This window comes from Cyanistes caeruleus, chromosome 2 (genome assembly GCF_971803275.1).
Source record: "Cyanistes caeruleus chromosome 2, bCyaCae1.hap1.1, whole genome shotgun sequence".
NCBI classification, from domain to species: Eukaryota; Metazoa; Chordata; class Aves; order Passeriformes; family Paridae; genus Cyanistes; species Cyanistes caeruleus.
In genome coordinates this window covers 110,321,527-110,347,877 of record NC_141702.1, presented here as the reverse complement: position 1 = coordinate 110,347,877, position 26,351 = coordinate 110,321,527, and the positions used below count along the sequence as shown (strand labels likewise).

Genomic DNA, 26,351 nt, shown 5'->3' with positions numbered 1-26,351 from the left:
TTTGAAAACAGACTGTTTTTAATGCTCAACTACAAACGACTTCTGGAACTACACCAATACAACCAAGCAATGGAAATTACGACAGGAGAAACAGATTTCCACAGAACATTTAAGTTGGTAAAAGAGAAATGAGAGACTGGGAGAGATCTTTTACAGGTAAAACACTAAGCAGCAAAGAGCATTTCACTAGCAGCAAGATATGGCACATGGACTACTGTGCTGGAGCTGTCTGGAAGCAATTTCTGGGGAAAGAGCACTGAGGCTGAAAGAGTCTCAGCAGTGCCCCTAAAATGCAAGTCTCTTTGCCACCTCACAGACAGGAGGCTGGGATTATTCCAAACCCTGTGCTGAAAGAGCTGCCAAAAAGCAGCTGGTTTCAGTTCCCAGTTCAGACATATTAAAAGCCTGATGTGAATACTTAAAACACTCATTACCTGAAGCATGAACAAAATGGAGGTAGACAGGGCAAAAATAAGTCACTGTTGACAAGAAAACCTGAAGGACATTTGACACATTTTCCCTTGTATGATAAGGAATATTTGCCTTGAAATTATGGGGAATGGGGAAAATCCAGTCTGTATTGAAAGATGTGAAATGCCCACAGCCTGTAAACATCCTACAACATAACCTCTCAAGGACAAGCACTCTGCACAAATCATCTTGCATAAAGGATGGATATAGATAAAATCCATAAAGACAGAACAAAGAACTTGTCAGATAAAGCATAAACTAGCTGATAAAGTAACTTCTCTGCAGTGACTAAGAACAGAACTGGAAGAGGCCCTCAACAATCCACTGCAAATTCAGAAAGAGGAACACACACAGAATCTAGGACAACAGCTCCCAAACTCCTCTGCTTGGATTTCCTTTTGTGGGGGCTTAGCCCAAATAAGACACAACTGCAGTTCCAGAAGACAGGTTTCAAAGTACTGGGCCAGAACAAATCATCTTCTATGAAGTGAAAGATTTCTCACCTCATTGATTTCACACCACATAATCAGTTACTTTACCTGAGATTACCTCAGCTTAAGCTACAGACCAGCCAAGACTATTCACCCAATTAATTCCTCCGTGGTCATAATAGATGTTTAAGATAAATCAGACAGAAGAAAACATTAAATTAACTGTCCAGCTACAAAAGGATATGGTGGGGGCTTTCTTTTTCTTTTAACTGTTTTTACCACCTTGGTTTCTATTGCAATCCACGTTGCCACCACCCACCACAGCTTTTACCATTTAGTAAGTCATAAACACTGCTTTAAAAAAAGAGTCAAAAGGATATGTTAAACACCAAAGATTTAAGTTTAAATCATGGAAAATGAGGATGAACACATTGATACAGGCTTGCAATTTTAATTTTTAAAAGGCCCCTATGGTGGGACTAGCTGGATGGCATCATGCTAATGCAAATGGAAAATAGTTTTTTTTAAAAAAAAAACCAAAAAACCCCACTTTAAATAAGTATGAAATCATACCATACACGTGTACATATTTAATAATTTTCTACGTTAGCTCTGTCTGAACTATAAATCAAGTTTATACTACTAAAAGTTCAGTATGTGCAACATTAACCCAATCAAAGCATTTTATAAATACAAGCTTCTTTTTAGTATTGCAACATACTTCACTACTTAACATACTGAAAAACAAGTTCTACATTTAAAATTCTGCTGTAATAGTTCTATCTGCCAATTAAGACTACAAATGGAAAAATACTTGCTAATCTTTAACATTTTGAAAATGCAAATATATTTCATTTTTTGAAAAGAAACAATCTTGTTTATCCTACTGGTGCTTCTTTAGACATTTGAAGATACTACACTAACAAAATACAAACTTTGTAGTAAGCTTACAACATGTACTTCTCAGAGGCAAAAATAAAAAAAAATCTGGTTTGTATTTATGAAGGAACATCCATTTATTATAAAACAAGATAAAAGATATTAGAATTAAGTTGAAACAAGGCAACATTAGAACAACCACTTTAGAGCTTTGTGAACGAAGTGTAGTTTTTAACTTGCAAATCGGAGTGAACGTAGCTCTTAACATGCTGTCCTCTTCTCTATAAATGGGATGAAGTAGAGAAGCAAAGCTTCAAGGTGTAAGGGTTGGAGCCATCTGTAAGGAGACAACACAGAACACACCGTGGGCACAGCTCTCCTGCTGATCCACCTTCCATAACCTGGCAAGTTCACCAGTTCTGTCTATTTCACACTCACACCTCCACTGGGGTTTGCCTTTTTCACATTGAAAGAGAAAGCTTTTCTGCTGTTACCACCTCTACAAACTGAGATAAAACTGAAATTGTGAACAGTGTGCTTTCCATACTATCTTCAAAAATATTCTGCCTCCATTATTAAGAAGGTGGACCAAAGGTGTGGGGGGAATAGAAAATATTTAAACTGTTAACACTTCACAGGGGGGCAAACTCATAACAGTTAAGTGAAAGTAGTTTAAAATAATATTAGACACTGGCCTGGATTCAAAATTATGTCTGGGTACACCTGGAAGAATTTAATTTAATCAAGTAAACTGTCTTAATTGTTCAGTGCAGATCTGGCCTATTGTGTACTTGTTTAGCAGGTGAACTCACTCCACTCTATTCTTGCTAGTTTGGAGCTAAATTCAGCTTGGCTTCACAATTTCTGCTTTCAAAGGGAACATGCCACAGGAGCAGTAAATTGAGAGCAATGAGCTGAGTAATTTAAAGAATCCTCTGTTCAAGACATTATTGCAAATTTCTCTATATTTATTGTGAAAGAATCATAGAAGGGGATGGTTGGAAGGGATCATCTCATTGGATCATCCAGTTCCAACTTCCTGCCATATGGCAGGGATGTCACACACTAAATCAGGGTGCTCTGAGCCCCATCCAGCCTGGCCTTGAGTACTTCCAGGGATCGGGCATCCACAGCTTCTCTGGGCAACCTGTGCCAGTGCCTCACCACCCTCATAGTCAAGAACATCCTCCTAACATCTAAAACCTAAATCTCTCTTAGTTTAAAACCCTTACTCCTTGTTCTACCACTATTTGCCCATGTCAAAAGTCACTCCCCCTCTTTTTTACAGGCCTGCTTTACTGGAAGGCCACTGTGAGGTCATCTTGGAGCCTCCTCTTCTCCAGGATAAACAGCCTCAGCTCTCTCAGCCTTTTCTAACAAGAGAGGTGCTCCAGCCCTCTGATAATTTTTGTGGCTATCAAAATCCTAAAGTCCTTTTCCACGGAAAAAAAAAAATAATTCAGCAGTAAGATTACTTACTTGGGACTCTTATCTGGTAGTGATTAAGTACAGTGAGAGCTTCCACTGCATCTGTCTTACATTCCCATTCCAACAGACCAGACAGTGTTTTGGCAGAAGCTGTCAAAAGGAGAAATAAAAATGGGAAGGAGGGGATCAGTAAGGCCTCCTGACAGCACATACTCAGATCAAAACTGGAATCAAGTAACTTCTCAAACTGGTCAAGTTTTACTTACGTTTTGGATCAAACACTTTGTATTTAATAAAGCTGAGAACTTCATGATCCTCACATAACTGTCACAAAAATAAAATAAGAGGTAAAACTCCAGCGAAAGTGCACATAAACAAATAAGCAAAAATTCCAAGTTCCTGGATGAAACACACAAAAAAGGAAGATTCTGACTTTTTAAGACAGTTTGCAAGAATTTATGGCAAATAATTTTAAAAATATGTTTAGATTGGTAACTACTTAGAACACTATTCTGCAGTATGTAAAACAAGGCTTCTGTATCTGTGATATCACTGCTATCTCCAAAAACGTATTTAATTAATAACAAATTCTACTTTTTTGGCATTCCTGCTCCAATACAGTAGCTCTGAAGTTGTACATACAAAAACACCACTTGGGAACCAGAGTTCCCTTTCAGAGAGAGTTGGAAAAATATATTTTATTGAACTGAAAAAGAACTCACTGAACTGCCAATCTTACCACTGCCTCCACTTAAAGAGGCCCAGTATTGCATGTTTTAAGCATCCAGAGTTCATTTAGGATACAGCTGTGCCAAGGGTCCCAGGTGTATGCTTGTCTCCATTCCAAAACATCCTAACAGTCATTACAAGGAGTCAGTAAATCCTTTGTGAGTTGTAGTCCTAACTTCCATGTAATTTGCTTTGTGTCTTTTCCCTTTCCTCAAAAAAACCCCCACATTAAGCTCCTCAACTTTATTTTCAGGATTTTTTTTTTAAGTATGACTAAAATTGAGACAGTAACTCTAGAATTGAACGTATCCAGGAGGGCTAATACACAAATGTGTTTTAAGGAACAGCTCTCTTCCAGTGGCTCTGCTATAACCCTCCCAGTTACTTGTTTTTAAAAGCAGCACCATGAAAAGCCAGGGCAGAGCTCAGAAAGTGCTGGATGTCAGCCACTCCAAGTGCCTACCTTTACAAATGTTTCCTCAGTCACACACAGGGGAACATTGTAATAATGCAGCACACAGGAGGGTGGTTGGATGATGTTCTTGGATGCCTGGCCAGCACTGGTGAAGCGATTGTTCTTACTCATGGCAAAATCCTTGTAACTACTCGTGCCATCCTCCAGTTCAAATATCTGGCTTGGAACTACTGAGTGCTGCTTGGAAACACTGGAATTTAAGGATAAAGTTTCTTAAATAATTAAGGCTATCATATTTTGCAGGTTATTATCTTACTAGAAAAGAGCTGATGTTTCTTTATAACAATTTGAAATGAATACAGTAAGAACAGGATGAGTTGGATTTGACACTTTCCTTAAAAAAATGCAGAAAGAGTGGATAAGACACATTAGGGAATACAGTTTATTATTGTGGCCAATCCATGTAATGACAATATGCGTTATGAATATAAGTAAATAAAATTATAAATAGTAATAAATCTTAGAGTGGTTGGGGTTGAAAGAGACCTGATCTCCTTCCAACCCCAATGCCATGGGCAGGAACAGCCTCTACTAGAGCAGGTTGCTCAAATCCCCATCCAACCCAGCCTTCAACACTTCCAGGGATGGGGCACCCTCAGCTTCTCTGGGCAACCTGTACCAGTGCCTCACCATCCTCACAGTAAAGAATTTCTTCCTTATATCTAACCTAAATTCAGCCTCCTTCTGCTGAAAGCCAAAATAAACACTGGTAAATTGGAAATCATAACTCCAATGATGATAACAGAGTAATGTGACATTGTCCCTTTGAAACTTCATTCCATCTGCCCACTGGTGGACTATTAATCTGATAAAACATATTTACCAGACATTGAGTCTCTTTCCAAATAACTTGACATTATTGAGATGTGTGACTGCTCTTTCTACAGCGTATTCATCACCCATTTCAACCAGTGCTGTGCCCGGAATAGTCTTCATAAATTTCACCTAAGATAGATAAGGTAAAAAAAAATACATTGCAACAAAGAGCTCAACCAATAGTTTTATAAAACATTAGGATATATTTTTAGACAATCTCAGACAGGCTTTTTCCAAAGTAGTTGGCTTTGGAGGCTCAGACAAGCTTTTTTTGTATAGTAGTTTCCAAGTTTCTGATAAATTATGCCTTACCTTCTCAATGTTTCCATACAAGCAGAAGAGGTTGAATACCCTTGAACAGTTCATCTTGAGCTGATGCAACCCACTAACCATGACAACTGACCCAGAAGGATTTCCACCGTGCATGTAAGAGGAGGACGCCTGCGGCAACGGATAAGCAACAAGTTCTGGAGTGTCCCGAGATCCCATGCGGTACCGGCTTGGCAAGGGCAACAAAGGTCCATGGGAGCCTAAGGAGATGAGAGACCATGTTTTTACGTTGTTTGAAATAATTTTCACGAAGTAATCATGCATCAAAGCCCACACAGATAATGCATATTTAAAGAAGGGGCAGAAGGTTATGGCAATTGCTGAAAAAAGATATTACAGTAATTACAAAAATCATTAATCGTTATCTTCCCTGCAGCGTGCAAAATATTAGAACATATATGTATCAGAGAAAATAATTAAAATCAACATTCTGAAATATTCCCATCTAGTAACAGAGCTACATGACACCAAGAAAGAATATTACAAAGTTGGGAAAACAAACCAAAAGGAGTGAGACAGAGGTCAGGAGATGACACAGCTCCTTTTCCCAGAGACATGAGATTAAGTCAGAAGCCTGTCTTTCTACAAAATGCCCATTTGGAAGAAACAGGAATACTTAAACCCCCACACAAATGCAAAATGAAGTGGTACTACTTTCCACTATAGATAAAGTGACAAGTTTCACTGAAATAGACAATTTCTTATTTTTTTTTTTTTTTTTTTTTTAGTGGTGAGACACTACTAGTAAGCAGTACCCCGGTTCATAGAAAATGCCAGTATTATAGACCAGGGGAAGATCCCTGTTTTTCTGAGACAGAAATAATGTGAAATTCACATAAGCCAAGTATAAAAAGAACCTTTTGTCCTTTTTTTTCCACAGCAGAAAGCAGGAATGAAAGGGAAACGGTACAGGAGGAGACGAACACATTAGTTAAGGTAGAAGGATATATCAGAAGAATGAAAAAAGAAAATCACGGAATCAAGGTGGCACTTGGAAATTCTGGGGATTCAAAGAACCTTTGGAAGGAGTAGGTAGGATGTCAACCTACATTGTAAAATACCAAAAATACCTTTGCAAAGAAAGGGGCAAGACAAACCACATTGCACCTGAGAGCTGAGAGAGTAAATACCTAGAAAAGTCACATGTGAGTGGGGACATTTGTTTCTCCACCCCGAGGTCTTTGCTCAGCACATGAAAGTGACAGCAGGTCTTGCCTTACAGAGAGCACTGGTAACAAACACAGCACTTTATAGAGCTGACTCCAAAACATCATTTCTCTACAGACACATAGCTGTACCTTTTCTGAATCAGCTAAATTAGAAGTGCCAATATCAACAATTCATAGCTTTGCATGCAAAGACATCAGAGCTCTCTGTTGTACCAAACCATTGACTATGCTATGTTGCCATTTTCTAGAAGAAAACTGCTTTCCCAATCCAGATATCATTTTCAACCCATTGCCAGAGTGATGGCAACTGAAAGAAAACTTTCTTCCAAGGAATAAACCTGTAGAGCTGAATGCTTTGGGTGACAGGAAGAGGTGAGGCAATAGTGCACATGGATTTCACTGAACCAGCAGTGTTTCAGAAGGCAGACTGACAGCAGACTGACAGAACTGCTCATGCTGAAGGGAACCACAGCTAAGCATTGATTAAATATTTAGAATTCCACAGAGCATGTAAGAAATCATAACCAGCTGTCATCCCATGTTACTTACCATAGCCATCATGTCTAAAGGATGATGGGTGCTCTCCCAAAATAGCTTGTCTCTGTCGGCCCTTCCCTCTGTCTAACGTGGGAAGGGAAAGAAACCAGTTTAGTATGCACAACCAGACACTTGATTACTCCAGTTAAGACACAAAGCTTCTAGTTAAGAAGTGAAAAAGTATTTTGAGTCCTTGTTAATTTTATAAACAATTTCTCATTCACTCTATGTCTAAAAACACAAGCTGTAGCCCTGGGACACCAAAATTAAAAGACTGCCATCTGTTTAACAAATTGCACTTAAGTTGATTTGGGGCAGTGGCCAATGAGGAGATGCAGACATTTAAGGTTTATGGAGATACCAAATAGTTCTCCTAAACAGACACCACACATTAGTATAGAAAACACCATACAGCAGGATTTACCCATGTGTCTCTTAAAACAAATTTGAAATGCAGTACTTTTGAAAGACAGTACCTGAATCATAATATTAGCTTCAACAGCAACACATTTTCAAAGTGGGCTTCTTTCAAGAAGTTTCAGCATAAGCCAACAACAACCTGTATTACATGGTTTCATAATCAGTAAACAGAGAGCATTACATATGTGTACATATATATTTACAGAACACCTACTGATTTATGGGCGTGCTGAAAGGATTGTACATTGTGGCATTATCAGCAGCACATAACAGTTCAACTGAGGGAAAGTATCACTGAGTAATGCACTTGAACAACAGTCAATCCTTTAAGAAAACCCAGTTCTCTAGGATATAAAGTTAAGCAAGGGGTCTACATTAATGGAAGGAAGCAGTGCCTCACAGCCAAAGCTGTATTTTCCAATCAGATCCATGCTGCACAACAAAAAAAAATCTAAACTTCCAGATTTCTTTGTGGTAAGCAACAATTAAAAAAAAAAAAAAAAAGCCACATTGAAAAGATAGGGCAAGGCATTTATCAATTTACAACAATTCTCAGGATATTTAAGTATGACTGCTGAAAATAGTAACTCCAGCCCAATGCAGTTGGAGGTATTTTCCCCAAAAAACAGCAACTATTTGATCACACAACAGTGGTAGATGAAAACACATGTGGCCCTTTCTGCTCAGGACTTTGAGGCCAGGTTCCAAGTCAGATATTTACTTTGGCAGTAAAATCTGAAGAGAGAGCAGTCCTGAACACTTTCAAATATATAGAAAAAAGATTGCTGTTGTCAGGTTTATTTTTCCACTCCCTTTTCAGGGTAACAGCTCCAGCTCTTGGCTCTAGAAAGCAAATGAGCAGTCAGATCAAGTATTTTGAGCATTTAAACTGTATGCAGTAATCATCTTTCAGAAAAATCAGTTTTGTAATTCCAATCTGTGGAACTAAATACTTTGAAACTGCCCACAGTAAAATATAGTCAAGAATGACATTCTTCAAATAAAAAACTCTGAGAGAAAAGTTTGACAAATATTTCCTTCTCATGGTGGTGCAAGTCTCTCCTTGCCCTATGCTTGTTCCTTCCTTGAACAAAGCCCCTGGATTGTGCCAGTAAAATACTTGTGTAAACAAGCATTGAAACACGAGAACTGACGTGTGTTAAAATAATTCTGAAATGAAAGGTTCTTTATAACCTTGTTTAAGCTTGGGTTCCTTGATTTTTAGTTTTGTTTTTACATCAGGTCCTTGAATCACTGAGTAAGCTGGTATTGCCACCAAAAGAAATGCTCCAAACTACAGCTTGAAATTTCTGGCTAAAGCCAAGTAGAATATTAAGTCAGGTGGGTTTATTTCATTCAGTCTAATGCAATACGAGTTCACAGCAGCAGGCACTTGATAGGATGTTTACTTTAGTGGAGAAAGATTATGGGAAATTTATTACCATAAGGAACTAGAAACAGTTCTTTAAAACAGGTCATTAGTAAAATGCATTTCCTTCCTAACATTTGAAAGGCAGGTGTGAAATTCTGAAAGGATTTATTGGCATGACTGACCTTGGAATGAAATTCTTTTGGGATAAGATCTTTGCTGCAGTGAGAACCCTACAGCTCAGATCACACTATGTTCAAAACCCAAATAATGCTGTTGCAAGAGTAAGTTGAAGGACAAATACATAAACTCTTTCCAAAAAAAACCCAACAAAAACAACAACTCCTGGATTACTTTATGGGCAAAACTGCTCTAGATACCTGTTTCTCAAGTACATTTCACTGTTCATTCATGAATTTATATTCCCATTGTCCACATAAATGAATGTGGATCATAGTAAATGAAAACTCATGGTACATACAATATGTAATGAGATAGATAGATAGATAGATAGATAGATAGATAGATAGAAAGAAAGAATACAAGTCTAACTTTTTTTCCTCTTATGTGTAGTAGGGTGCTTATGTATAGAAAATAGAGACAGTAATAAAAGAAAAACAAGAGCAGGGTTCTTGAAAAGAGCAAGCCACACCTATCCTAAGTTTTTCATTTTCCACTGTTTGCTCAAATTTGGGGAAGTTTTAGTTCATACAGTCATACCCCTCTGCAGACCAATTACATAATGCATTTAGATGCACAGTGTTACAAGTCAGCCTCCAAACACTGCAATGATCAAAAGATACAAGGGTCAAATTAATCCTTTCAATATTTCAAATTCAAGCCTTTAGATTTTTTTTTTTGTCCTTGAGTTTCTCCAGAATCCCTTTTCTTTGACTCAAGAATTTGAGAAAAAATTTGAATCCCGATACAAATTGTCATAATCTACAAGCTGCAACCAATACTGTAGCTCCCTTGTTAACTTTTTACAAGAACTTCATTTTGAAAAGCCAAGCCCTAAGTTTTTAGTTGTACAACAGTTTCACAAGCCCAGTGTCTCTGCAGAATTACTGTGGAAATGCAAATCTCTTGAGACAGCCAAAGCCCTGGTTCTCATGTAGCTTTTGATAAGTAGATATTCTATCTTGGTCACATTGTCTTCACTTTTCTAACTTTACATTGAACACATTATTGTACATAGGTTACTGAACACTGCACTCAATAGTTACAGATTTTTGGTTATTTTTAAATAAACACTTTACATGAATTAGGCTAGACAGCAGTTTGACTGTACATATATAATCATAGTTTCCACTGACATGAGTTAAGCTCTGAGAATTTTTACAGCTGAGTAGTTAAGAGACAGTATGCCTGTACCAATTATGAATCTCCCTATTTTATTACTTAAGTATAGCTGAGGGGACTTCTTGGTATTGCACTGCTCAGTTCCAACTATCTGCATATAAGGATTGAACTTCCCTACTACTAAACAATATTTACACTGTTAAGTCTGAATGCAACTCTCACATACAGCAAGTAATAACAAGATTACAACATCAGTGATATCAACAAGAGGTTCTTAATTTTGGAGTTTCTCGATTTCTCAGTGGTAATTTTAAGGGAAATAAGATCAGCATACATACAAACTTGAACAGAATGTGTACAGTCTATCATGTTATTCATCCCACACAAATCTGAAGTACTGAAAATGTCCTCCTTTACAAACTTGTGGTGGTGGTGCATGCAGTATGCAGACAAGGTGAACTGCAAGTCTGAGGTTTTTCAGAGGGTTTTTTTGTTTGTTTGGGGTTTTATTTTGCTGATGCCGATGTGGTGCATGATGAAGTGTAGAGTCAGCCTGCTGAAGTCCTCTATCCTTCTTAATGCCTTGTCCAACATAGGGGAAAAGAGTCCTTTCGAAGGAGAAGCAGTGTGCAAGTTTGTAGCTTATAAGGAATAGTCTGTGCCAGGTTTCCTCTCCTCCAAAGAGAGAGAGCTGCTTGGAGAAATGCAAGTCCTTGAGAACTGCGAAGGTGCTTGGAGGTGTGGGCTCCTTGTTGCACTAAGTGGCTCAAGCACACGGCAGTAGGGGGCACTAGGGCTCAGGGTTAATTCCCTGCCGTGGCACAGCCTCCAGCAGCACTGGCCTGCTTTGGAAGGACTGTTGCCACACAGCCTGACCACGTGTGAAGGGCTGGCATTAGTACAGTCAAACAGCTACAGTGAGAATGGATCAGAACCTACCTCGGCGGCCCAGATATGGCTTAGTGTAGTCCCAACTATCGTTGTCATTCCTAATGACATTAAGTCGAGTTGGCTGTTCAAATAAAGTAAAAGTGAAAGAGGTTAAGCCTTGACTATATGGGTTTTTGGGTTTGTTTTTCTTTTTTTTTTTTAGTAAAATTAAAAGAGAAGGTCCAAGCATTACCCTTGCATATTCAATTTTTAGTGTGCAGCATCCTGCATAGATATCTGCTCCATTGAGCGCAGCCTTCGCCTTCTGGGCACAAAACACTGATTCAAACATACACATCATGTTAAGGATCTTTTTCCCCAGGTATCTCATTCACATCCCTTTTATGTGATAGGGCTTTACTTTGGAAGCCTGCAGGTATTTGACTATTGTATACACTACAAGAACTCCACACAGACTTATCACAGTAGTTACTTTAAAGCACAAAGAACTAAGTGTACACCCTTTTTAGCTCATTAGCCAAAAAATCTCACTTAACTAAAAGAGAGACTTTGAGTGAACAAATATTGATTTTGCCTCAAAAAAGTGCAATAGGCAGATGCATGTACCAGGCTCCAACACCTAAGTTATTTCATATGCTCCCCATGCTCCAAGATTAGTTCTGTGATTAACAGAAAAATGTGCCAGAGCCTTGGCACATCTCAACCCATGATCTCACCCATACTCAGCAATATATGGTGTCAGAAAGCCTGAACTTTGCAGCAGAACAGACCTTTTGAACCATGTCTTGATATCATTTAGTGACATTTTAGAAGAAGTCCAAAACAACAGAACGTGCCTTGGTTTTACCACATTCCTGCAGTCCAGCTTCTTCCAAAGTGACACAGGTTCACTGTGGGACTTAAAAATTAGGAAAGTTAAGCTTCCCAGACCTGCAAGAAACTGACACTGGCCAGAGCTGCACAAGTAATGGGTACTTCAAGGAGCATTTAAATTTGAGTAAATTTTTTAACTTTTCAGAAAAGGCTTATCTTGAAGCTCATTTTCCTTGCCTCCCCCAACTGTTTCCTTGCTGCTGCATTACTTCACTCATATTTGTGAGTTTTCTTTCAATTGCTGGCTGGTTTTATTTTCAATAAAAGGCACGTTACAGAATCTACTTCAAGGGACATATGGATGATCATTTCTAGGTGTGTGCAGGACCCTCCCCACAACTCCCCTAATCTCTCATAAGATGAAGAATAACCCCTAACTGTACACGTCATCTAATCCTGACAATTCAATTTGTGACAAGCTTAATACATACAGTAAGTCAAATTATTGTCTGTTAGGACACATGGTTTAAGTTTTCTACATAGATGAATAGCAATTAGTTTGATTTAATAGAAATTAGGTAGTTCCCTTTGCCTGGAAAATCATCAATACAACCATCACGTTGGCAGCATCTGAAATCACAAAGTAATTCCAAATAATTTGGCAAATTTTGTCCAGATAACAGTTTAAAAATGGATGTTAATAAAGCTTTAGGAAGAGGGCTGTCAGTTAAGGCCTAATCATATCAGACTTTGGGCTTCACAAACCACAGCAACACACAACAATTCTGAACATTCAAGCCAAGAACAACTTAGTGCTGCAAACAGAATAAACAGTAGGATAATAGAGCAGGGAATTTCTTCAACATATGATGCCCAAGAATCAAGGTCAAGGATGGCCTTTGCTTTATAAAGTCAAAATAGTAGGCAAGCAGTGCATACTGGGACTATTTTAAAGAGTCTGAAGAAGACAAACTGCACCTCTGCAATCCCTTACCCATTTGTTGAGTATCAACACAGGCAGAAGCCATGAAACTTATGTGTATAAAGGGTTATCAAATCTATGACACAATTCATGTCTGAAATTATTAGGCCTGAGGGAATATAAATATGGTTATCAACCACTGTTGACAATGCCATTTTCCTACAAAGATGAAATGTGTAAGGACTACTTGGTCTTACAGACATACAAAAATTAGAAGTTACCATGTCTTAGACAGAAATTAAGAAATAATTTCTCAAAATCACACGGTATCTTTCTGACATTTGCATGTTAAACCTATCTGGAGCCAAGAACCTACAGCAAAAAAAAAATCCCAAAATAAAAATCACACTCAAAAAGGATATTCAACCATGGCTTGTATTCCATTTCTCTTGAATATAACAATGCGCTGGACTTTTCCAACAGGGTTGCACACAGTGTACAAAACATCCTAAGGAAGAAGAAAAAAGAAATTTAGTCAGATATGAATTTCCAATCACTTTTGGTCCTCAGAATATTTTCTTGCAGTGGCATTTAAATGCCAAGGAGCAAAGAAAAGGCTTGTTAACTTTCCATTTCTTATTTTCCCCTCTACAATTAACACATTGATGACTGGCATTTTTATGGATCAATATACTACAGGGAATCAAATCTGCAAAACAGGAAAAGACTTCTGTAAGAAGTACTCATGTAAATACTCGTTTAACAAGTATCTTCAACTATGTTAAAACCCAGTAAATGCATCCATGGATCAAGCTCTGCTGCCTTTCAAACATTGCCCTGCAGTAGTTCTACCACAGCAGAGAGACAAAGTGACCCTTGCTACCCATTTCATAAGATTCCAGCAGCTGAGTTCATGTTTTTTTTCAAAGAGTAACCAGGAATAGATGAAAATGTAAACTTAGATAGCTCATCAAAAAGAGAATTTCAACAATTTCCATTCACCTGAAGCAAGTGGGTGCTATGCTCCTTCCTTTTTATTTATCTAAATCGAACCTCCAAAATGATCATTCCAAGATCTTGGTGTACATCCTCAGGTTTATTTGGGGGTGAAGAGGGAGAAGTGGCAAAGGAAGTAGGTATAATATTTATTATTATGTTTTGTAGAGTAGAGGAGCAATTGGGAAGCAAAGGAGTAGGGGGCATGTGGATTTCTTAAAACTAAAACAAACACAGCCCACACTACCTGAACTCATAAAAAAATAAGACCTGTGAGATCATTTACAGCACTCTTGGCAGCACAAGGCTGCCCTCCATCTCTCCTGTTTGGGAGAAAAGATTCCTAGAAACTTTCTAGCTCCAGGTGACATTCATTTTCATATGACTTTCATTTCACAATTTGTCCCTCAAAAAATTCCTTCACAGCCACTTAATTAAAACAAAAAAAAATAAATTGTCTTTCAAAACATAAGCTCTACTCAAAACCCCATCAGTGTCATTAGCCAGCAGTCACACAGCTGGATTTTTAAATTATGTTTCATAATTCATCTATTTTATATTACCAAATCAATCAAGTGGTTCAAGACACAGTAATGAAGGCTGTTTATTAAAAAATTAAGCACTGGCATTATATACATACTAGAATGTGGTAATTCAATTGCCAAGGTACACCACACCTTCCTCATGCAGGTAAAGAAGGTTTAGAAGTGAGAATTACGAGGTGTGACTAAATAGACAGCAATGACTGCAGCAGCACCAGTCACTTTGGGAAAGTCTCTTTGAACAGACAAATCCCTGACAAAGTTCTGCCCCCAGGTAAGGAAACAAGGAAATGAACTTCAAAGACCTGTATATGACATCTCGGGCAAAGCTTTTCAAAACACCAGCACCCCCTATCATGTAGGGGAGAAAAGCAACTAGTTAATATGCCCTTCTTGCCCTTGTTGTTACATCCCTCAAAAAATTTAAAAAAAAGAATTCTATGAGAGAAGCTAGTTCCACAATTGCAATGCAGGAAATAGGCTGCAGCAAAATTTTAGAAGAATTTTGCTTCTGCCACAAGACGTCTTTGAACAGATCTATTTCTCTCCAAAAACTCTATCTTGTTTTTAAAGTAAAGGTTTTAAAAAAATTACAACAGTTTACTGCAGTTATTCAAACTTGCCACTTAAAACTGGTTACAATTTTTCATCTATTTTTTCTATCTGTAGTTCAAATTTAAGAAGTGTTGAAGAGGAAGTAGTAGTATTGGGCTTTATGTCTGGTTTTTGGTTTTTTTTGAGGGGAAAGGATGTTTGGTTCATTTTTTTTTTCTTTTGTTGGGGGTGGGTTTTTTAATATGCAGACTTTACCTAAACCATTCTGTTTTTAACCCGCTGGGCAAGCGCAAAATTTGTATTTTTCTCACATTTTTTGCTGTTATGGGTACAGCTGCTCTCCCCAGTTGCTGTGACTACGCTGCCTTCAATGACCTCTGCTGCTTGCCAGTAATTCTGGAAATCTGCCTGCTTCTAGCACTCATTTGTATATGCTAAAGAAACAGCTGGGGGCAGTGGGAAGGAAGAGGTTGGGGGGGGGTGTGGGGGGTGTGTTTGTTTTTAAAAGAGAGCTACTGTGCCAGAGGCTTCATCCTCAGAATTCCCATGGAACTCTCCTAGCAGGCTTCTGCTCCCAGTTTTTTCAAGCATCCACCTTCAACTCAGCAGCTCACGCAAGGCAAATTTAAAATGCATGAATGAAAGGGAGTTTACAAAATTCGTATTGCAGTCATGTGCAAAGAATACTTTAACTCAGTCAGTGGATTTGTTCACACAGCTCAGAGCGCGTTTGTTTTTAAACACCAAAAAACAACTCACACCATGGCTGCTTTTCTATAAAGGAAATTGACAGGAGAAAGAAAATTCATCACTCACTGATGAATCAACAGACAAAAAGCTATCGATACTCGCAAGACAGTGAAGCAGAAAGCAAGATGTGGAACTGACTACTTGAGGTAATTTCAGGAATACTAAGCTGTCAAATGAGTCAATTTCCTCTCATAATATACAGCACATTAAATAAAACTTAATGCTTGCATAAAGTTACTTAGTTCCACACCCTAAACACTTTGATTGATCCATACCATCCTACATCCCTAAGAACAAATAATTCATACATGTATCATAGTACACAATTTAAATTTTTTCCTGAAATATTTGTATATATTTAAATATATATTTACATATATTTAAATATTTATATATTTATGAAATTTAACATCTACTATAAAATCTTCTATTGAAAATATAAGCAATTAATGCATGATAAAACATAAATTTTTAAATAACAACAACCAAAAAAACCCAAACCTGTATCTTAAAAAAACATGTATACATGTCATTAATAAATGGCAATAAATTAGGATACAAGTGTATAAATGAAAATGAATAACTTGAAATAGTAAAAAGGAAAATATGTTGGCCCAAATAAAAGTGAAGAAGAATCCATCAAACTGGAATTGATCATCAGAAGATAAAGGTTTCACCTTTCCACAAAGGAAACACTTTAGAAGCACTGCAATGAAATAACCCTTCCCTACTGGAAAAATTACTTGCTCTTTAAACATACACCACTCAAGAGCCTAAATATCAATCTTGATGCTGTGGCAACACATTTGGAAATATTCCAGAAGCATGCAGCAACATTTCAAAATCCTCACTTCCGAAATCTTCAAATGTATTGCAAAACATCTGTGCTAGACTGAATCATCTTGAAAAACCTTTATTTAAGAACATGCGTGTTACCTATGTGAAGACACAAAAAAAAATAAAAATAAATAAGACAAAACCTACCACTGTGATTGGGTAGAGAGGATTCTGAATTGACAGCAGGAGAACTTTATTCCCACCAGATGGGTCATCAGTGTTCCCTGGCCGAGTGATCCTCTTGCTTGTGGAGTAGTTGAAGAAGGCCTGCTGCCCAGCAATGTACACAGGTTCATCTGCTGCAAATGTCACACATTTCTTTGCACTCTCCACATTTTCAAACTCCACCAGAGCCTGGCGCTTGAACGGCATCATCATGACATAGCTGGTGAGGGAAACATCACACTGAGGTTTCCTGCCCACTCAAAACAACTCCCAGCTCCCCTAATTGTCATTTATGAAATGGTTTTTTCCAAACAATTCCTAACAAAGACATACCATATGGTTCCAAACTTCTCAAGAGCTTCCACAAGATCTGCTTCCACGACAGATTCACACAGCCCTCGGACATGGACGACAGGAGAAACAGAGACTTTGTGATGACTTCCCCCGGCATCCTAGCAACAAAATGACATTTTAAAATTCAACACAGAGCAAGGAACACTCCTATCATTAACTAAAATAAATACTTGGTAGACACTACACTGGGTCCAGAAGCAGCCATCTAAATGCACAATCTAAGCATGTGTTAAATAATTTAACTTTTCTTTCCAAATGGATTGCCAAGTTCAGTTGCTGAAGTCTACTTAAAATAAAAAGCTTTTCAGATTTAATTAATCTGTTTGCACACACAGGATTTTTTTTTTTATTAAAAAAAGGCAGGCATTTAACACTGATTGAGTTGCAGGAGGTCTTACACACACCCTATTCATTAGGAGGATAAAAAAAAAATTAGGACACGTCCAACAGTTAAAATATTTCTGACACTGCTTGCTGATGCCGGTATGTTTTTGAGACAGGCTGGGAGAATAAAAAAGCAAGAACAAATGAGGGCCATCTGTAAACTGAATGCAAATTGAGTATTTTTCCAATGCTCCACAATGCAAGAAAATGCCAGCTTCCAGATTATGGTTGAAATAAACCCAACCTCCCTTCTAATTCTGAACGCACATTTTTAAAAACTCACGATTTCTGTACATATGGGGCTCTTTCCACCCCAAGGCTGACTACTATTCATGGATCCAGACGTCATACATTAGCACACAGAATGCCCACCATAAATATTTTTCAGAGGTACTTTCAGACAGGCTCAGTTCTGTGCAAATGAAGAATTTGGGCTGGAATCAGCTCATCTTTCCATGAAAACCCTGAAGTAAGGCTGAAATTTACTTTGAATATTCTAGGACATGGAGGGGAGAAAAAACAAAAAAAAGAAAATAAAAGAAGAATGCAAGCCAATAATGAGAGATGATCAAAAAAAGATTAGAGATAATAAAGGGCACACTAAAATATACTGCAAACACTCAGCAGCAAATTTCATATTTGTAACAGCAGTATGAAGTTGATGTATTTAAATTTAGTGAGTAAATCAGTGTGTTCCATCTAACAGATCAAGTCTTGTTGATTTTTTATTTTTTCTTAAAACAGCAGCACAATCTTCTGGAACTTGAGAGAGATTCTCATTTGTAGCACAAAGGAGCATTGAGCTCCAATAATTAAGTAACCACAATGATTGCTAGTACTGTTAGACATTCCTCTCTTCTCAGTCCATTTGAACTACAGATGCCAGGAAAAAACACGTTCCAGATAACTACAAATTGAGTCTTGTTTGTTTAACTCCTGTGTTCCACGTACAGTTGTCACTAAACAATTACAGATTTTATTTAAATCGAGGATTTGACCATTCTGTTTGAATCAAAAGCCAGCACTTCAGGCTTCCTCAGATGTCAGAACAATCTGCTGTGTAGTATTTTAAGCTTACCTTACATTTTATTTGTTTGCAGTACTGAAGCATTTTAAGTGACAGCACATTTCTTTGAATAAGAAATGCAGCAATGCTGGGAAAACACCACTGGTGATATTTGCATAAGTTACCTTGTATCCTGAATCAATCAGCTCAGGTGTATGGCAGGTGCAGTGATCAAAGTAGTCGCAAAAGATTAATACTTTGAACTGCAAATGCTTAGGTAATTGCAGAAGGAACAGAACTCCAGAGAGATTTTATTTTCAGCTTATATGGTCTTAACCTACATACACACTTTTCAAAGCTGAAAAAAGCACGTGAGAAAATCTTCAAGAGAAAACTAACAAAAACTACCACTTTTTCCTGCAAACCCTATTACTCTAAGGTGTTGAAATAACATACACCTTTATTTACAGTCTACAGAACAATCAAAAACAATTACATAAATTATTCATTGCCCTGCATACTTGCCACTATATTAAGACCCCAGTTAGTGCCAGGGGGATGCATTTCCTTTTTGGTTTAATACTCTTGAGAAATCCCATCTAATAATATTTCTGTCTAATCACATGGTGAATACAAGCAATGATTTGCTCATCAAAGCAGTCACACCACAAGGAACAGTTACTAGCAACGTAATACTTGCTACTCACTACTTTTTTGAACTAATATCTCCATAAATCACATAAAACTTTTCAGAGAAGCAGAAAAGGTACTCAGAAAAGTATTTCGCTCTTCCTCCCCTTCCCAGCTCAAATGTCTGGTTTTGTTTCAGTTCATGTTTCTTTGTTATGCATCCCTTTGTAATTTTATCTAGCAGCAGGTATTAGCAAGAAACAGATCTTTCTAGAAGTGCAAATTCTCTCAAAAATTAAGACTCACATTTGCACCTTCAAATCCATTATCCATGAGTTACATGAACATGTACAGGTGTCTGCACTTCTGCAGAATATCAAGAAATACAAATTTTGCTTTCTGTTGTCATTAAAGCAACATTTGGCTTTCCAATCCCCATTTCCTTCTCCCAAATCATCATACAGAAAGTGTTCTTTTAGCAAGGTTTAACAAGAGATTTAGAAAGAACCAAAAACTGCCATTACAGTAACCTGTACAGAAGCTCGAGAAGCATGGAATAAAAAACCCCAAAAAACTCCCCCAAAACAAATAACAGAAGAACCCACCCACCCCCCCCCAAAAAAACCCAAACACAAACGAGTGATAGCTCAGCCACCTGCCAGGAACCTAAGGACTTACCTACAGAGAATTTCAGAACCACTTTTATATACATAAAACCACAGAGGTGGCAAAATCAGAGGGTCTCTGCTTTACTCCAAATAGTTTCTAGCAAGCAGCAGTGAAGGGCAGCACAAGAATCAAGCACAAACCAGTCCTGAGCCAGGACGCCTCAAACTAACATTCAGAGAGCACATGGGTTGGTGAAAGATGGGGACACGTGCCACAGAAATATATTTGGGTGCAAGGAAAGTCTTCATAAAGGGCAGGCACATATTATTGTCAAACAGGTTTTGCAGCTACAAAGCTGCAGTATCAAGCAAATCTAGAATGACCCTGGATTTCCTCTAGGAGAAATAAAACCACCAGACCACATGAAAAATCAAACCTGTCTGCAGAGTGTAAAGCACACAGCTAAGGTCAGAACATTCACAGCTCATCCAGCTGCTACTGGAATTTCTCCCCAGAGATAAACAATGCAGGATTTTGACCAAGATCTCACAGCCACTGTATCTTGAAAGCTACATGTGCTACAGTTGGCACACAGACAAAGGTTATATCAAAGCATCTGCTCACACACTAACAGCCACCAGTATTTCTCTGCCTACAAAGGAGTCTTTCAGTAACTCAGCTCCCACCAGAGCACAAAGCCCCATGCAAAACTCCAACACCACACTTGCACTCCCCACCAAAGCCAGGAGAGCAGAGTAGCCGATGTTACAGCTGGATCATTAATATATACATATATATTTCTTAAGGGTGCTTGAAAGCTCAATAATGATTGAATAATCATTAGGCTGGACAGAAAATGCAGTTAATTTAAATAGATAATGGAACAGACTTCCTGCTCGAGACCAGCAACAAGGAGAGAAAAGGTTTTCCTCAAGAAAGAAACCAGGAGCATAAAAATGATTACCCTGAAACAAAGCTGAGGCAGAAGAAGAAGCACTGACATATCCAAGCAGATGAAGCTCAAACAAGTGACTTCACATACCTAAGACTGCAACAGAAGCAGCTTCAAAGAATGGCTGTGGCATTTTACATCCATTTTTTGGTGACCTACATACCTCTAGACAACATTTAAAATATATCAATGATTTCTTGCCAACTAATTACAGCTTGCCAATCCAAAAAGGAAGAAAGTCATCACAGGCTGCAGGACAATGCCTCTCTTGCTCGTCAATTCCAAGTTAGAATTTTCTCACCAACTGTTTGCACAAAAATGTGTCCTTTATCCTTTCTCCAGTCAGACATCTTGCAGTCAGTATACTCATTTTAGTCCTATTAATTTGTACTACCTTTTTTTGAGCATCTTCTTATTTCTTTTCACTATTTGCCTCCTCCATCTCTCTTTTTTCCCTTGCTGCAAAAAGATGGCACTTCTTCATACTCCCTCTGCCAAATACCTAAATATACTCTTACTTAGTTTCTCACCATTCAGATTATCTTATTCACTCTCAACTTTCTCCTCTCTCTGCAAACCTCTTAACTGGTCTGAAATTTGTTTTACAGATACAACAGAACTGGTGGTGAGTGGGGGGAAGTGTCTCAGAAGAACCAAGCAGACAAGACAAAGTTAAGGCTCCATGGCAGTGGAAGAATGAATCAGTTTTATATATCCTGGATTTGTGCTTTTTTTATTGTTGCTGGTTGGTTTAGGGGCCTAGGGGGCAGGACTACACAGAAGAAAGGGGTTAAGATTAATCACACCCCATACATCCCATTTGGATGAGTTTAGGTATCACTTCTCTTTCATTAATGCATCTCTACCAGTGCATCCTTTCAATGATTTCAAGTGCTACAAAAAAGAGTACCTGCACTATGACCCCTTCTATTTGACCTGAAATGGTCAGGTATTTGGACCATATGATTGTCCCAAGTCCCTTCCAACTGAAACAGTCTATTCTATTTTTCTCTCTGCTCATGACAATCTGAATATCCTTAAAATATGTTAAAAAATAGATATTTAAATAAATAAATAAATAAATAAATAAATAAACCAAGCAAACACCATCCCAAAACAAAACCCTACACAACACATCATCAGGAGATTTGGCCTGAGATACTGGAAGAACCAGCCTGAGGGTAATGTTTTGGTTTGGGTTTTTTTTGAAGGAGGACAAAGGAGGGAAGATTATTTACATTTACTCGAGAGCAGCTTCTAGGATGGACTTCATTTAAGACATGGACAAGTTACTGCAAAATAGATCAAGATCTGAACTCGTTGCATTCAGCTGCTGTTACCACATAGCCCGTGTTAGACACGAAGCAACTGAGTTGCAAGGAGAGCTGCTTTCCATTTAGCACCCAGGAAGTTTCAACAGAGTGGCTGAGAAGCTGCAAGATCACAACCCTGTTTCACCCTGCAGCAGCTGATAGCTCTGTTTGTGTATTTAGACACCACATCTCACCTTCCCCAACCATAAGAACAGGATAATAGATCTTTCTGACTTCACAACAATGCTTAGGAATAGGTATCTCAGAGATAGTGAGGGAAGTGGATGCTACAGGTTGTATAAATATGACATTATTCCATAAAACTGACATTAAAGGGAGGGAGAGGGGATGGAGCTGAAAGGTCCTCAAAATTCCCTTAAACACAGCTCTCAGCCCACATTATCACAGTGTCCTGACCCTCTGCTACACTACAACTGTGATTCCTCTGACAGGGCTTCACCACCACTCAACACTGCTCTTGTAAAGGTCATTCTTCTAAATCACACTCTTTCCCACTGAATACTCTGCATGAACACATCCTGCTCCTTCCCTGGTCAACATCCTGGTCTGTTCCTGGCCCTCCTTGCTCCTCAGCCTGCAGATGAGCCATGAAGGAGAGGGTACACCTCTGGCTTACGAGAAGTGCCCACACAAGCGGGAAACAGAGGAAAATGAAGAGCAAAACAAATGTCGGTTTCCCTCTGGATCTCACATAGAGATTTCTAGGCACCCTTTTCAAAAAATCAAACCAAAACAAACCCCCACAACAACAAAAGACACCAACCAAAACAAACAAACAAAAAAGAAAAAAAAATAAAAATAGAGGCACGAAGGGCTTCTTCAGCCGAATGCAACAATCCCAGAACAGGAAACTGCCACAATAATAAAGACAGCCCAGGAGGGTGATCCCACCAACCTGCCAGAGGAGTCCTAGCACAAAAGAGCTTTTATACAGGGGCATATAATCCATATGAGTGTACAGTTCCTGATATTCCAAGCCATATGTGAGGGAAAAATACATTAAAAAAAAAATTAAAAAAAAGAAAAATCATAAAGCTTCCAGACTCCTATCACTCTACTCTGATCATTCATTTCTCATCATAATTTCACCATAATTTTCCATTTCTCCTCCTAATTCCCCATTAGCTATGGATCCTCCTACTTTATTTTTCTGCTCTCTTCTGAGCAATCCAGGACACTTACACTTCTTCCCTCCTCTCAGCCTACCTTCATCTTGTATGTCTGAACCACATACAACTTTTATAAGCTGAGAACATTTCCCTGCAGAGGAACGAGTAAGATACGTCACAGAGTAAGTTTCCTGCACATTTTTGTATCTGTTAGAGAAAAAAACATGAAAATTCACATTCACTAACTCTGCTTAATAGAAGCTGGTATTTAGCTATTAAAAGCTTCACATAAAATTACTAACAAAAGCACTCAGTCATTCACTTTTCATATCTCCATTTGATGTTAGCTTATGCTTAAGAAACCAGTTTGATCTCCAGCATCAAGACAACTTCTGCCTCTCCAACAGTGAATCTGTGAATACAATTTTGCCAATAAATTGTCAATGACGCTGCCACTGATACAACCAGCTGCTGAAAACCCCTCATGTTCTCAACTTGCTACACATTTGTTTCAGTTTCTTCACTCACAAGCCTCAGCACATGTCATACTTGAGATCTAAAAGGTGAAGTTACATGCCCCATGATCTCCTTACCATGAAAGGTAAACTTGGATAAACTGAGACATCATGAAGATGATCTGAGTCAGAGCCCAGAAAGAAGGAAAAAGAGAAATATAAGAACTAGTTGATTTCATAAAAGTACTGCAGAAAAGAAGAAAGGCAAAAGTCAAATATCCTTTCTACTTGAAACACTCACTGCATGGCGTTCAGCTCTCCTACATGACAAACTCTCCAGATAACTTAAGCAAGTATAACAATTTCTTTCAGCACTGGCCTTTAAGACAGAGCACATGACTAAGTCTTGACTGCAACTAAGATGATGCTCTGTCACAAGAAACTCGAGAGTTAAAACACTTCTCTCCGGAAATTTATTTTGTTACAGTTTATCAGGAAACTTTTGTAATAATGTGATGGTTTGGGCTGCAGTAATATTGATTTTCTCCATAGCAGTATGGGTTATATTTTGGATACATGCTCAAAACAGTGCTGTTAGTACAGAAGTTTTCCTTCCTGCTGAGCAAGAATCAAGGCTTTCTCTGCTCCTCCTAAGGCTCCACATGCACAGCTGAGAGTGACCCCAAGTGACCTAAGGGATATCCCAGACCCTATGAAATCAGCATATAAAATGGGGAAAGAAGAAGGCAGAGCAGGATTTTCCTCTCCTGCACCCTTTTCATTCTCTCCCCCATGAGCCCGGGCAGGAGCCAGCTGTGTATTGCTTGGTTGCAGGAGAGGGTTAAACGAGGACAATAAATTTAGCAGGCACCTTCTCTATCAATAGATTTAGCTTCTGGAGAAATGGTAAAAGCAAATGCTCCCTCATTAACTCATCCCAGTGATAAGCAAGTTCATTTCAACAAATCACAAAACGGGTATTCCAAATTTGAAGCCTTGACATTAAATCAATGTTTTCTTGATTTGGCTTATTCAAGTAAGAAACAGAAAGAGCCATCAAGGAGAAAAATGGTTGTAATCAGATACACAACTAGTTAGATAAAGAATCAAGCAGTAACAGAAAAGTCTCGTTAGCTCAAATTTATGGGTCAAGGACTGCCTTAATAGTTAGATGCAAATTCACGAGGAAAAGGTACGTAGTTTTAAAAAAAAAAAAAAAAAAAAAAAAGTGAACCACCGTGCTTATAGCAGTGTGAGGGAGGGAAGGAGAAAGCAGAATTAGAAATTAATTTTAACAGGAGGCAGTGGTTTACGATCAGCCTGATCGCCGTATGGTGCCAGACACAAAGGTAGAACGGAGGCTGAAAGAAACCCTCGGCCGCGGTTTCAGCCCCCGCCGCCACCCCCCCGCTCGGTGTTTCTATAGTTACGCTCAGCAACAGGGCCGGCACAAAACTTGCAATGGCGATATCCCGAAAGGCACACAGCTACCCGCGGAACAGCGGCAATCCGTGAGCTCCCAGATCCACATCGCTCTCACCCCTCCATCCCTCAGGCTGCAGGCTCAGCCCATGCCCGAGGGCGGTGAGGAACAAGCGCACGCCTGCGGCGGGGAGCGCGGAGCGCAGCAAGGACCCGGCCCGGAGCCCCCGCCATTCCCACCCCGCCGGAAGCGCCTCCATGCCTGGGAAGCGGGCAGAGGGCCCCGACCCCGGAAAGGCCTCGTGGCCGTGGGAAGCCCCCCGCCCCTCCCCGGGCACGGCCCCCCTGCCCGGGGAGCAGCGGCGGGGGCGGTCGCGGCCTCGCCCGCGGGAGGGGCGGGGCGGGCCCCCTCCCCCCGCCGGCAGCCTGAGGGGAGCCGCCCCCCTGCCCGCCGGCCCCGGGTCCCTCACCCCGCCCGAGAAGCCGCCGCCGCTGCGCGACGCTGGGGGTTTGTCCCGCCGGCCCTCGCTCTCCTCCGCGCCGCTGTACTCGATCTCGCCTTCCTCGGCAGCCGCGCTGGGCTTCAGCCGCTTGGCCTGGCTCTCGTAGGCGCCGTCCTCCTCCTCCTCCTCCTCTTCCTCCTCGTACCGCTCTCCGGACGACGGCGACGACATGTCCGCGGGAGCGAAGGGGCGGCCGGCGGGAGAGGCGACGCGGGAGCGGGGACGAAACCGGCGGCGGCACTGAGCCCGAGCGATGCTCTGCGCCCCGGCCCCCGCACACGGCCCGCCCCGCGCCGGCACACGGCCCCGCCTCCCCGCCCGCCACCGGCACTGCGATTGGCTCCGAGCCGAGGGGGGACCGGTTGCGGAGCCACGATTGGTCATTACGCGTGTCCATCAGATAACAACGCGGTTCTAATGGATGGGAAGCGCGCCCGTCACCGCGCTGTGTGGCCGCCTCGGCCCCGCCCTCTCACCGCGTTGCCTGAGGGCTCGGTCGGGAGGAGGTGGCGGGAGACGCGCTGAGGGTCTCCCAGCGCCCGCCCTGCGCCCCCGGCCCCTTTTCCTAGCCGGTCAACGCCTCCAGCCGTCCAGAGCGCCTTTGTCTCCTTCCTAGAGCCACTGGCTGATGGGGCAGCGGGGGACGCGGACCCCGGCGCTGCGGTCCGCCAGGAGCGGCGCGGCCGGTGTGTCCCGGCTGCGAGGGCCACGGCAGCCGTGAGTTCTCAAGGTCACAGAGGCCTCGGTGAGCCGTGAGACCGCTCCT

General features: G+C 40.1%; 1 protein-coding gene across 1 annotated transcript; it reads right to left on the bottom strand.

Moving 5' to 3' along the window:
• Positions 1-1,337: 1,337 nt before the first annotated feature.
• HNRNPLL (heterogeneous nuclear ribonucleoprotein L like) lies at positions 1,338-26,022 on the bottom strand. Its single transcript, XM_086872169.1, has 13 exons — positions 25,553-26,022; positions 17,161-17,279; positions 16,810-17,047; positions 13,405-13,490; positions 11,480-11,576; positions 11,296-11,368; positions 7,278-7,349; positions 5,542-5,759; positions 5,237-5,358; positions 4,402-4,603; positions 3,476-3,533; positions 3,261-3,359; positions 1,338-2,118 (listed from the first exon to the last, which is right to left on the bottom strand). The coding sequence occupies exons 1-13, from the start codon at positions 25,967-25,969 to the stop codon at positions 2,063-2,065; spliced, it is 1,857 nt and encodes a 618-aa protein (XP_086728295.1). The 5' UTR covers positions 25,970-26,022; the 3' UTR covers positions 1,338-2,062.
• Positions 26,023-26,351: the final 329 nt, after the last annotated feature.

What these genes read in the sequence shown, in the direction of transcription:
- HNRNPLL (XM_086872169.1), bottom strand. Translation starts at nt 25,969, where the DNA reads ATGACCAATCGTGGCTCCGCAACCGGTCCCCCCTCGGCTCGGAGCCAA. An exon ending in CAAAGTGTTTGATCCAAAAC is followed by an intron (nt 3,360 to 3,475) that starts GTAAGTAAAACT and finishes TCCTTTTGACAG; the next exon opens with CTTCTGCCAAAACACTGTCT. An exon ending in CTACCAGATAAGAGTCCCAA is followed by an intron (nt 2,119 to 3,260) that starts GTAAGTAATCTT and finishes GTCTCCTTACAG; the next exon opens with ATGGCTCCAACCCTTACACC.